General features: G+C 38.0%; 1 protein-coding gene across 14 annotated transcripts in view; it reads right to left on the reverse strand.

Annotated features, from left to right (window-relative positions):
- CNTN4 (contactin 4) overlaps positions 1–14,484 on the reverse strand; it is a 976,967-nt gene that overhangs the window by 25,100 nt on the left and 937,383 nt on the right. For 13 of the 14 annotated variants that reach the window (XM_007985035.3, XM_073009921.1, XM_038002505.2 and 10 more), the window contains 2 exons: positions 7,760–7,935; positions 3,048–3,168 (listed from right to left, as the gene is read on the reverse strand). In XM_007985035.3, coding sequence (XP_007983226.2) covers positions 3,048–3,168; positions 7,760–7,935 — 297 coding nt within the window. The remainder of the gene's footprint in view (positions 1–3,047; positions 3,169–7,759; positions 7,936–14,484) is intronic. The other variant, XM_073009922.1, reaches the window with a different exon arrangement.

Below are 14,484 nucleotides of genomic sequence, written 5' to 3' on the forward strand. Positions count from 1 at the left end.
TGAAAATGGCCGGTGCGCAAGAGTCAAAGCGCTCTCTTCTTCAAAGCAATTTAAAAATTGGGCTTTATTCTAAAGACCCTCATTTGTAGTTTCTGCAAGTCATACCTGTATTTTTCTGCTTCTCTTCCTGATGTTCATTGTTTCTGTCCATGTACTTAAACCGTGGAAAGGGGAGGAAATCAGATTTAAATGAAGGCTTGAAACTAATAAAGAATTAGAGGGATGGAAAGCAGCTGGCAGGCAAAGACAAAATATCAACAGAGCCAGAGCAAAGACCCACAGCTATCCCACTTTCCAACATGAAAATCTCTTACCAGGCAGTCAAATGCATTTTTAACAAGGTACAATTGACCACCTCAGGAGGGAAGGTGATGGTGAGGGGACATAATGACAAACCTCATGCCCATTAGACGGGCATATGGAGATGTTCCTAGGAGGGGTTTGCTAATCCCCAGTCTAGCAATCAAATGTACTACCCAAATACTATCGGGCCATGTCACAGGGACAGGGAGAAAAGAGACCTCTCACAGAGCAGTGCAAAGTTAACAGCGATTTCCTGAAGTTAGACTTTGTTCTAGGATTCACTCCTTCACCGTTTTCGTGATGCCCTAAATTCTCTTTCCTTTTTTAAAAATCACTTTTATAGACCTACAGGTGAGACTAAATTTATCTTCTCCCTCCCACTCCTGAATGAAATGTCTGGAAATCTGTATCCTGGAACTGATTAATTTTCCATGGTGACATTTCAGCATGTCAGTCTAATGTCACCTAGATAGAGCTAATGTAACCTTTGGTCTTGGGACCCCTTTTAACCAGATAAAGTCTTGAAGACAATATAGTTTTTTTCACCAGTTTTCTCATCCTAGCATTCCCCACCTTTTTTCTTTATGGATGCTGCGTTGATGGCCTTTAAAATCTAAGTACCACAAATCGAAAAGTGTTTCCCTCTAAACTCTTCAAAGAATTAAATCGATAGGAAATATCTGAGTCCATTGTTGGCCTCTCTACAGGAAGGAAATGAAGGGCTGGTATGAATTTGGCCACTGGAGAGAAGATGGGACTTTCCTGGATTTGTTTGTTCTTTTTTTATCTTCCTGCCACCCGCTCCTACCCATGCATAGATATGACCTTACAGAATGTTTACCAACTTTGTTTTAGGGAAGTTGACTCCCTCTTTCAAAATGAAAAATGTACAAATGTTTGCCCTCTGAACAAAATGATAACAAACTCAGGGGCATGTAGAAGATTTTGTTTCAGGCAACGGCAAAGGGAAGATTAGTTTGATTCTGGGGTCTGCTTCTCCCTCAGGAAGGATAGCCTTTCTGGCTGCCATTAGAGTGCTATAGGTTAAATAGAGCAGGCCTCAGCAAATCAAAGAATCTGGAGCCAAGACTCAAAGCTGCTGTAGGTTTCAAATATGAAAATCTCTTTCAGGGTGGTGAAATACATTCCTGCCCACCCCTCTGTAATGTATAAGAAGAGCTGCAAGGGCAGAGCCGAAGGAGATAACATGAAAGATTATGGTTTTAAACGGCATATTAATTTATTGGCCTTATTAACTGATTAGACTAGATTTTCTTTTAGACTGCATTTGCAAATTCCTCCTGGTATTTAATGTTATTTTCTGTGAAATGAAGTATACAATATCATTTAAGAACTTCAAGTATTACTGATTTAAATATTCATTAGTCTAATTTATTGGTGTTTTAACTGCTAATCTGAACATTATCCTAATTAAATAGAGGATAAATTTTCAACAACAGAATTCTTTTGTCCCCAAGGGGAGGGCAGACCAGCCTGGTATATTTTAAAATGGAAATAAACACATTTCTATAAGTTATTCTGTGGGCAGATCTACCTAGGTTGAAAGTTTTTTCTCATTTCTAGCCCTTGTCTGCACTGTTACTGAAAGGTTTTTTAAAGGCAGTTTAAAGGGGAACAAACCAGACACATTGGAATCGCTATTTTTCTTGAACCTCTCTTCACAATTAGTTTAAGTTGCTAACTCCCACACATTTCCCCCCCTTACATTATGCCTAGAGGATATAGCAACACTCTATGGCTTCCAATAATACCTTGTTCTCTGTGCATGCAGATTAACCCTGCCTCCAATTCTCATACCCTAAATTTTTATTTTCTTGCATTCGAAGTTTTGCCATGCACTCTGCCAGCTGCCAAAGATGCCTGAACACCAACAGTTAGGGATTCTGATGAAGGAGATTCTAGCCAAGAGATTATTTTGATGTCTGGATTGGCCTCTCTTTCAATGCTATAGAAAACCCCTGAGCATGCATAGGTTGGATTCTGGTATGTACACTGGTTTGTGAAGATTTTAATTTTCATTTAAAAATATTTCTTAAAAGTCCTTTTACAGTTCCTTTGCCAACTGGTTTGTTGAGGCTTGGAATCTACTCAGTTGGCGCTGCTCAGCCGGGGGGAGGGGGTCATAGCTCTTAGGTCCAAATTAGGTCATGCTGATAATATTCAAGAGAATTTCAAAAATGTTAGCATTTACATCAACTCTCAGCTCATTTACTACATCCCAGGCAGTCAGGAAGTGTCCTCTCCCAAAACCCTGTTTTAGAAACTGAACAGCACTGTGAAGTTTAGGGAAAAAAAGGAAACTCGGATAAACCTGATGATGATTTTACTTAAGCTGCTGTTATACTAATTCAATTTAGCCCAGATGAAACATAAAAAGGGGCAGTTTAATCCCTCTTTAAACTATCTGCTTTTGTTCACCTAAATTTGTTCTAGAAGGTCATATCAACTCCAACAGCGGTAATCGGGTACTCGATTTACTCGATTATCCTTTTAGTGTAAAGTTACTGGATGTGTTCGGTGCATTTTCTGACAACCCCACTGAGGAACTGTACATGCACCAGAAACTTCTGTGGACTGTTAGCCACTGTTTACAATGTTCAGCGTCTGCCTGACTTTTTCCCATAATTTTAAACCACTGAGGTTTTTGGAACTCTGTGCTACAGTAGATATCATCAAAATATTTCAAGAACAACAACAACAACAACAACAACAAAATCCAATACCTCTTACAATCAGGTCTGCAGCAGCAGAGAGCCTGTCCACACTAGTTTGGACCATGCAGACATATTTCCCAGCATGCTTCAGTTGGATGTTTCGGATCATCAAATCACCAGCTGAATCCTGCTGATAAAGTAGGGGAAAGTGGCTACAATTACTTTTTAATGAGCTCTAAATATCATTATCACATGAAGGACACTGTGACTAATGGATTTATTTTACACTGGCTGATGAAAACATTAGTGATGCAAGCCATGGCCTATTAAAAATATGTGAGCCTGCCTGAGAGATAAGAACACCAACATTTTCAGAACACATCTTCGACAAGACCTCAGGTGTCTGGCTTCTCTGAGTCTCTGGAGCAGTTTGCCACCCACGTTGGAAGGATGTAACTTACATATTACATAAGTACTATGCACTACGATGGCTCTTGATCTAGTTTTGTGAATTTCTTCAGAAATGCCCTCAGCCTAGAGCCTTGGTTGGCATTCTGATACTTTAGAACTCTGTATTTGGAAAATGGAAGCAAGCCCACATTTGGAGGTATCTGCATTTTACCTCACAACCCTTTCTTACAGCCAGCATTTTTATTGCTTCCAGGTTTGAATTAAAGGATTAGGAAGACCAGATTCTCCAAGGAAATCTTGCACCACCTAGTATGGAACGGTGCTAATTTGTTTTCCAAATGCCAAATGCATATTTGATTAGCAGATGAATAGGACTAATTACATCCTGGTTTGGATGTCTATGTGCCCCAGAAATATTTCTACAGTGTTCCCCAGCACAGTACTTTTAATAAATGTGAGGAGATGATTCCACAGGCTATCACAAAGGCAGCATTTTACCTGAAGAACACTGCTACACCTTAGAGTTTGGTTCACAGTTCTGTTAATCTAAAGTTTGGAGAATAGCTGCTTGAGGAAGAGACCACTCTAGAGGCCAGATTTGAAAAACTACACTTCATTCTAAACCCATAATGGATGACAAGACAATTTAGGATATATTGGCCCTCTTTCATTTTCCCATTCCAAATTATACAATAGGAAATTGACACAGACTCTTCTGTTGCTATTTCTCCAATGACAATAGTAATGGATGATGCTTAATGGTATTTACTATATGACAGGCAGCTTCTAAGTGCTTTACTTATATTAAACTCACTAAATACTCACATGTCCTCTGAGGCAGGTATTCTTGTGATCCTTATTTTACAGATAACAAAATTCCAGCACAAAGAGGTTAGGAGACTTGCCTAAAGTCACATAGCTAGAAAATGGCAGAGCCAGGATTTGAACCCATGTAGTCCCTGTTCTTAACAATAACACTGGACTAGCATCCAGAAAGACCATATCCTCACGCTATTTCAAAACTAATATGTACTTGGTTATCTCCATCATTTCAGCACAGAGTGTCACATTCACAGGATAATGGAAGAGATAGATTTGCCAATTAGAAATAGGATTAGAAGAGATGCCAAAGCATGGAGTGAAGGAAGAGCTACAGTTTTGATGCTTAGCTGTCTTGGGCTGATTTCTGCTGTGTGATTTCATCTAAATCTCTTAATCTCTCTTGGCCTTAATTTACTGACTTTTGAAAGACCTTTATTGACCTATGTGCTAGGTTGTGAAAATCAAATGAGATAATCTGTGTATGTGAAAATCTTCTGAAAACTGTGAAGCATAGATTAACTCTAAACTGTTATTACTGATGGCCATGATCCATTTTCTTTGTGAAACAAACATGTCAAAGATGTTAAATCTAATTCAGGAAAAGCTATGGTATGTTAACCCAAAATGTCTTTTTTTGTAACACTTGGCTTCTCATCCAGATGCCACTGTTTACGGATCAAGTCTTATAATTGCTCAATAAAATGAGAAAATAATTGTTAACCTATTTGACAAGATTTCTGTGAGGATTAAGGAGCTATTACAGTCATCCTTTGGTAGACACAGGGGATTGGACTCAGGACCTGTAGTACACTAAAATTCGCACATACTCAAGTCATGCAGTCAGTCCTCTGGAACCTGAGTATATGACAAGTCAGTCCTCCATATATGTGGGTTTTAAATCCCATGAATATTGTATTTGCCTTTTGAGTGTGATAGAAAAAAATCCACATGTAAGTGGACCCATACAGCTCAAACCCGTGTTGTTCAAGGGTCAAGTGTATATAAGAAAGTACTTGATAAATGATGAGGCACTTTGCAAATATAAGGAATTATCACTATTATCATCATTATTAAGATTATTGTTACTTTACCTAAGAAATTTCACATATCGGGACTTTGAATACGGGTTTAAATAAAAAATATGTCCCTGGGGATGTGTGCAGGGAAGGTGCACATTGGCCTGAGGGAAACGCCTACACCATCTCACTAATTCACTTTATTCATCAAGGGCTTAAATGTCAAAGAAACTTGTAGCCTGGATATTTCAGAGCACAGCAACCTATTAATAGAACATTTTGATTTTGCGATTTAGAAAGTACTCTAGTTATTTACACATTTTGACTGGATTTGTGTTTTTAAAGTAGAACTGAAACAAAGAAAAAAATAGGAGTGAGGTAAGAGTCTCATCAAAGAAGACCACAATAACTTTCTCTTTCCCTTTGAAGTCATCCAGACCCAACTATTAACTAAGATCTACATTTTTTATGTTCCTACCAAAGAAAACAACAGCATCTGCTTATTTTCCACCACTGCAGTCTGTTATGTTCCTGACAGAATACTCAGTGGGGATGGGGGTATCAGAGGACAATGAAATAATAACTTTCCTAAAACCTCCATAGGTTAACTCTATACCAAACATCATCTCCACCATGCTGACCCAGGAAGCTGAAACTGAAATAGGCTTGACTTCAGAACTGCACGTGCTTTTCCCTTCTATTGTCAAGTCTTGACTCCACAGACATTAATGATCCTAGTGGCTAATACACTTAGATCTCACATGCGGTTGTGCTGTTCTTAATTTTCTATGTATTTCTCAGCAGGAGTTGATTAGTGTTAGCATTAGTTTAACAGAGGAAACAGACATTTCCCATATGAAAGATGAATGTGAGCAGCGCTATGGACGGCTGTCTCTACAAAAAGGTGGTCATCAGTGTTTGACTTCATTAGGGTGTCCCTATTTCTGCCTTAGCCCTGGCACCATTCTGGCAGAAAGGCTACATGTGTCTGAATGGTAGGACATCCACTTCGATTGTTCAGGCATCTGTTTGGATTGGCTGGTGCTTGCACCATTCTGAGATTTAGCATTTTTAATCTCTCTCCTGCCCAAGAAATTGGTTTTAATGTGAGAATATTCGGCTTAATTTATGAAGAATGTTCTCGATTTATACTTTCCTGTTATTATAATCAATGTTACCCTTCCTTCAGTTGATACCACCATTAAAGTTTATCAAGTACTTCTTTTGTGGTAGACATTGGGCTATGTACTTTTCTAGACCTCAAGATATTCAATATCTCCAATGTCTTTGTGAAATAGTTAATATTTCTCTCACTTAGCCAAAGTTATTAAGCTGAACCATGTGAAAGAGGTCCAGAATGGTTTACTTTGGCAATTTCATATAGCCTTTCTCAACCAGGGTCCCAAGAGATAATCCCTAGTGAACCCAGGCATCCACTGATGTAACTAATTAACTTCTTTCCTGTGCCATCTAAAGTTGTACCAATCAGATACCACTCTTGGCATAGAATTGAGACAACAGTCATTGAAATTGTTTTTGGTGTTCTGTGACTCAACTGCAAAAACCCTGTTTGATAAAGGTAGTAAGAATGTAATGAACAGGGCTAGTACTGTACTTGGGTGGAAAATATGCTCTCACTATATCATATGGATGACTTTAGGCCACTTATTCTCAACATAAAGGGGGTGGACAGATTTTTATGGCAGCCTAGGAAGTGGGGAGGGCTCTTCAAGTCAGGGCCCCATTTTTATATTCTGCTATGTTTTGGTTGGACTCCTTCATAAAAATGGCAGTCAGAGTCAATCTTTATTGTTAGTGGGACCATAGAGCTGTGTTAGAGCAGAAAAAATTTTTTTGACAATGATTGTCATAGACACAAATTGTTTCCAGATTTAACCTCTTCTTGTTATGTGTTCAATGATAATACATAGTTATGGAAAGTAAGGCATTTTGAAAATCCAATCATTTTGAATTCAAATTACCTGGAGATAGTAAATAACCCAATCAGACTTTCAAATTCAAGAAAGAAAACCCTAAATTCACAATGATGAGCCTTCTACAAGGTCAAAGGGAGTTTAATTAGCAGCCTAAAAGCAGAAGGAATCTATCCTTAAGCTATTTTCTTAATCAGATCTAGGGTATATGATATGATATGTGACACAGAGTTTGAGATTTGAAGTTTTAAGCAGAGTTCCGCAATTCAGTAGCTATGAGGCCAAGGCAAGTCATCCAATGTCTGTGACCCTTAGTTTCTAATCCATACACAGGAATGAATAATTAACCTGTAGGATTGGTGCCAGTTAGAGAACAGTCCTGCCATACAGGTTGTTCAATGAGTGGTGCCACATTTATTGTGCAAAAAGGAGCAGGACTTAACCAAGAGTTTCTTGCCATAAGATTACTTGAACAAAATTCTAAAATAGTAACTTTAAATATATTGTTAAGTTGGTCCAAACAAGTTAGTCTGAGTCAGTTTCGAGAAGTTCATTTGCACACTGTGTTTCCTGTGGATAGTTTGATATTAATACTTACCCCTCCAACTCTTTCAAAGTGGTCCCCATCTCTGTCAAAGTCTATCAGGTGTCCATTAAATGACCAAGTAAACACGATGTCCAGCGAGTGATCATGCGTTACCTGGCACGGCAAAACAATGCTCTCTCCAACAGTGACATCCATACTGGAAGGGGGTACCATGACCCTTGTTGGATCTGGAGAGTTAAAATAAAACAAACAATAACAACAACAAAGTCTGTGAGCTCGTGAGGAAATAAAATGTAGACTCCAAGAGCAGGATGAAATACTAAGTAATTTTGCTTTATTTTTTCTGAGGCTGTGACCAGCAAACCTCAGTCATCTGGGAAGCTCAGACTCAGGCCAGGAGGTCATTTTTAATATGAAAAGATGAAAACACTCATTACGTGAACCTTCTCAGAGCAACAGAACTCAGCCAGGGAGCATGGAGGTGAGATCTCTAAAGATGTTCATGGAAGGGCTTACTTTCTGGCAGCCTGCTCTGAATTGCTTCTTTGAAAAGGTTTTCATCTCTCTCCAGTTTCACTAGAAAGCTACATTTCAGCTGAGTGCAAACAGGAAAAATCCATGTTGACTTGAAGTTTGTTGGGCTCTTTTTTTCTATTATAAAAGTAATAAATGTTTTAGCACAGGAAATTTCCTAAATTAAAAGAAAATTAAAAGAAGGAATAGAAAAACAAATCCTATCTGGATAAAACATCTATTTTTGTGGTGGTATAATTTCCCCCAGTCTTTTCGGTTCAAAATTTTTCAGTTGTTTTGTTTTACACCATTAAAAACGTGAGACACATACAATTTTCCTTTTTCTCCTCAATATTATATCAGCATGTTTATTCCTTTGTCAACATATTTTTTTAATCTGCCTTAAGCTTATAGTTTTAACAATTTTGAAACTAGTTGGCATTTTAGCAAATTTTATTGGACATTTTTCTAATATTTATAATTAGAAATCATAAATAATGCTGCAATGAACATCATTGACAAAATGATATAGGTATATTACTTTTTTTAAAATCAGGACCATCAATTAGCTTTAAAATTCACCCTTTACATTATAGTTAAAACTGGGAATAGAATGGGCTTGCTTATTAGCTGAGACAGCTTATGAACTCTAAAACTACATTCACACCCATAGTCCCTTATTTTTGTGCAACATGATTTCATAAATGGTGTCAGAGAGTACACACGTGAGAAGCAGTTTGGATTCAATGTAAAGGCCATATGCATGCCTAAAGAATACAATTCTGAATCAGGCCATATTCCAGAAATTTCTATATATCAAACCAAATCGACCCAATCAAACAATTACAAAGAAGACAAACCAAAACCAAACCAAATAATGAAAGAACACCGACTAGTCCTCTCCCATAGTCATGGGATCGCATTTCAGGCTGTGAGGTATATAAATATTTATTCAGGGGACCTCTTGGATTAAAATATCAGCTGGGAATTTTGAAATTATATCTGCTAGGAGAATTTTTGTGAGTCTTACTGATAACCCACGCTAAAATTTCCTCTTTAAAGAGAGTATTTAAAACATTTTTTTCTATCCTTTTATCCAACTACAGAAAGAAAATCTCTCAGATAGCTAGAAAAGGGAAATCTCTGTCATAAATAGGTTATAATCTAGTAGTGGGATATACTTTTGCTGTTTTCTAAAAATAGGAAAAGATCATGATAAACAGATAAATGTGCTTTCAGTCACTGTTAAATGAGTGATGTCCATGAAATGAGAAGTGAACAGGTACTGCCAGCAAAGAGGTAATGGGGTAGAAAACCCCTGATTTAACAACCCGAGGCTTTTGAGGGCTACATAATAAAAATCTGCTATGTTGATTCACTTACCATCAGGAATAGATAGTGATTAAATTTTTTATTTTATTTTATTTTAAATGAGGAAAAGAGGTAAGTACAAATATTATTCTAAGCAAACATCAAGGAATAGCCCCATTTTGACTTAACATGTCATTTGACGTTTTTTAATTTACATTTTCCGCAAGTAAAAAATGAAGACTGAAACAGACCCCAGGCTAAAATGATATATTTCTATGGGTTTTGTTTGATAAAGATGTTGCCTAATTCTACTTTAAATAGCTGCCCACTGATTCTGCAATTTAGATTTTCATTTTAATTCATTTATTTGTTGATTTATCCACCAAGCATGGATTCTGTTTACACGGATAACAGACATAACAGAGGCTGAGGGAATAAGAACATTCATAATAACTGAGTCCCTTAGCACTGTTAGGCACTTTACATGAATTATTTCATTTATTCCTAACAAATAGCTACTATTATCATCCCTATTTAACCGATGAACAGACTGATGTCTGAGAGTCGTTAAGATATTGTCTATTGTGCGATTCTGCCTTTCTTTTCACTGACAACATGATATGCACATGCAAATCATGCAGAGAATAAGTCTAAGGGCATAATACAGCAATTTGCACTCTTGATTATGTGTAGTCAACTGAAGATATTCAAATGCAGAAGGAATTTAAAGAATTTCTGCCATGGGGTGCAGATGGTTGCAGAGGGCTTCACTGCATGAGTAATGAAGTTACTGCCTTAGGTAACAAGCAGTGATGATTTTATGCCAAAATGCTGGCTCTAGCTCTAAGCCTACACATCAAACTTATGAGTGCGGAGTCAAATGTCCAGTCTCCAGTCCCCAAAACTGTCTCCCTATCTCCTGACAACTTCTGGGCAAGAAGCAAGGAGATGGCACATACCCCAAAGCCTAGAGCCGTGTGAAATTCTGGCTCACGTTTCTGAATGACATTTCTCTCATAAAGAAACGCTCACCTCTTTATGCACATGTAGGGATCTGGGACAGATTTTTATTATTGGTAAACTTAGCTTTCTTTTAACCAAGGACCAGAGAAGTTCCCTGAATCAAGGATTATGTTGGTACAGTTGTTGTGCTGACAGCTGCTGATTCATTAACTCAGCACTTGTCGCCGATTCATGTGCTGAGCCCTGAAGTAGCAAGAATCAATGCAACGTCATGTACTGTACACATACCAGAGAGGTCTCCTAGGGACAAGAAAAGATTGAACTAAAGAGGTTCAAAAATCTCATTAGCGACTTGGTTTTCTCAAAGTGTATGTTTGTTCTCTTGTTTTCTGTGTTGTGAATTTTGATGCTTTTTACTTGATTAATTTCCTAAAATTTGAATACAAACCCTGTATACAAACAAACAGATGGCTTCCTGCAAAACAAACTGTCTCCTCTTCTTTGGTTTTAATTCATCAAGATCAGGAAGAACCTATATTTATGACTTCTGTTCTGAAGAGTCACTTCAGCTATTGTTCTGTGCATAGAAATCTCAAAGGCAATTAGAACTCAAGATATGAACTGATGGCTGGATTTGGATGTAATTAAATAGCAACAATAAATAGGACCAACGACATCCCTAAACTTTCCTACTTGTGGTTGGTTCATACTGTGTAGAATGATAAATTCTGAACTCCAGAGGACCGATGCTTAAAAATACATATATTTACCAAGTGCTTAATTCTCCTAGAGTAAAAATGAAAAATTCTTTTACTTTCTACGGTGTTTTCTATAATGTACGAATGACAAAAGGTAAACTAAGTGCTTTGTTTTAAGGATTATAACCATGAGGAAGAGTTAATTATTAACCATTATTTTTAATAATATTAACTACTCAGTTAATAATCAGATCCACAATTAGATGTATAAATCACAACACGTATCCAAGCCTTATTACATTTTCACTTTCACTGTTGGTGGAAAAACTTTCTGATTTATAGCTTTTGTTATCTCTAAAAAGAAGTGTTTTGAGGTCCATTGGTTAAGAATTCTATTTTTAAAACACTGCACTGTTTTATGTTTTTTATTTTTTGACAGGGTCTTGTTCTGTTGCCCAAGCTGGAGTGCAACAGCATGATCAAAGCTCACCATAACTTCAAATTCTTGGGCTCAAGCAATCCTCCCATCAAGGTAGGACTAGAGGCACGCAACACCACGTCCGGCTATTCTATTCTATTCTATTCTATTCTATTCTATTCTGTTCTATTGTTGAGATGAGGTCTCATTATCTCCCCCTGTGGTTGCAGTGCAGAGGTGCAATCTTGGCTCACTGCAACCTCCCTATCTCAGGTTCAAACGATCCTCCCATCTCAGCCTCCTGAGTAGCTGAGACCACAGGTGCACACCACCATGCCTAGCTAATTCCATTTTTTTTTTTTTGTATTCTTGGTAGAGACAGGGTTTTTGCCATGTTGCCCCGGCTGGTCTCAAGCTCCTGAGTTCAGGCAATCTGCCTGCCTCAGCCTCCCAAAGTGCTGGGATTACAGGCATGAGCCACTGGTGCCTGGCTAATGTTTTATTATTTTGTAGACACAGGGTCTTGCTACGCTGCTCAGGTCGGTCTCAAATTCCCGGCCTCAAGAGATCCTCTGGCCTTGGCCTCCCAAAGTGCTGGGATTACAGGCGTGAGCCACCATACCTGGCTGATAGTTCTTCTTATCTCCAAAAATAAGTGCTTTTGGGGCCACAGGATAAGAATTCCATTTCAATGTTGCTTTCCTGATACCCTACCAATTCTTCTCTTTTAGTTTATAATTTCTTTATCTTTCATTTACAGTGCCAAGATATTCACTTGTGCCTATCAGGATAGTATTTAATGTGTGTTTTAGTCATCTTCATTCGTGGAAGGAGACACATCCCTTTTGTTAACAAATGTTTTGACTGTAATGGTTCTGATGATGCCTTTCAGTAGGATTGTATCTTTTTTCCTTAAATTAGTTTTTATAGGGAGAATTTAAAAGTGGGATTCTTCAAAGGCCTGGAGCTAGTCAAAGAGCAGACAGCAAGCTCACCTCAAATGATACAAGGGGACTGGTCAGATAATTATTTTTAATAATATTTAAATACCACAGCAAAGACTGCTGATTAATGATGACAGTAATCCTGAGATAGCATCTCTAGGGATGAATTTCAACATTCTATAGTTGGTACCCTCTTTTCAATAAAAATCAATGCCAGATAAACTGTATCAATTTGCATAAAACACACATCTAAAAGACATACCCTAAACATGAGAATGAGAATCAAGATGAGAATGAGAATCAAGAATGATGAGAATCAAGATTCACAGTGATTTCAAGCGGGACCAACCTTTTCACCTAGGCAAATTTTAATAGGCGTAAAGGCAAAAAACTACACTTAAAAAATCAGCTACTAGGCACATACTGGGGGATTGGCAGCTAACATGGATAAGACCTGAGCATTTCAGTGTGCCTGGAGTCCGTGCAGCTGGCAAAGAAAGGGAATGCAATCTTAGGTTGCATTAATAACACATGATGTTCCAATTTAGGGAGGTAATAATCTGGTTGTATTTTGCATTAGTCAGACCACAGCTTATGAGGAACATGTTTTAGATTCATTGATACATTAGTATACCTGGGTTAGTGAAAGACCTAATAATTCCATAACAGCTAAAATAACTGAAAGTATTTGGCATGAGAAAGGTAAATTAGGAGAGACATGACAGTAGTTCTCAAATATGTGAAGGGCTTATAGGCGGAAGATAAGCTAAGGTTATTTTGCATTGCCCCAAAGTAGAAAGCAAAGAGTAACTACAAACAGGCATATTTTGGCGCTGTGGAATGAAGAACTTTCTACTAATTTGACCTTTCCAACAGGGAAACAGGCTGCCACAGAAGAACATGAATCTCCATTTCTGGAGGTATTCAGGTGGAGGCGGGCGCCCTCAGAGAGGGGATGCCAGGTTCTGCTAATGGCCAGCCAGGCTGGAAAAAGCCTACTGTCTTGAAGAGCCCATGAATCCGAGCCGCCTCCCCACATGCCCTTCCTGGCCACCCTGTTCACTGGTGATCCTGTCCTTTCATGAAGCTCACCGGAATTAACTGTTCTTTTTTCTTCAACATTAAGCTAGTGCCCTGTTGTCCAAAATCATTTGTCTTTTTTACACGTGTCCTGCTTCTCTCCCTGTAACTGATCAGCTTTCTGGGAGTCAGGGACTACACTTTTATAAGTCCCTGGTGCCTAGTTCTGTTCCTACCCATGAGAGTTGGTTAAAGATAAGTTATGGAAGATCTGTGAGTGGCCCTGTTGGAGACTGATGAAAATAAGGCCTTGAATGTTGAAGTACTATAAATCAGGAGGCTATATTAAGTATTTCTTATTATTTACCCTGACTTATGTTGAATATGGAATTTTAAAAAGGAACCACCTGAAGGTTAACTCAGCACTCACCAGGCAAGCACTGGCCCTTCATCTGGGTTTATTACTGAATTTGCTTATAAGGCCACATTTTGTTCTTTTTCCTTGGTTTTAAAAAATAGTTTATTTTGAAATAATTTCAAATATACAGAAAGTTTGCAGAAAAGTACAAAGAACTCTTTCACCTTCATATAGACTCCTTAGTAGGTAGTATTTTACTGTATTTGCTTATTTTCTTCTCCCCCATATACATATATGTGTGTGTGTGTATACACACACACACCCCTTTTCCCCACCATATACACACAAATACACACACACACACATATATACATATATACACACATATATATATGGTGTTTGCCTGCCTTCTTTCTCCATCTTATTCTTACCATTTACACCCTTATAAATAATGAGTATTTTGGCTGGCTGCAGTGGCTCATGCCTGTAATCCCAGCACTTTGGGAGACAGAGGTAGGCAGATCACTTGAGGCCAGGAGTTCCAGACCAGC

This window comes from Chlorocebus sabaeus, chromosome 22 (assembly GCF_047675955.1).
Source record: "Chlorocebus sabaeus isolate Y175 chromosome 22, mChlSab1.0.hap1, whole genome shotgun sequence".
Lineage (NCBI taxonomy): Eukaryota > Metazoa > Chordata > Mammalia > Primates > Cercopithecidae > Chlorocebus > Chlorocebus sabaeus.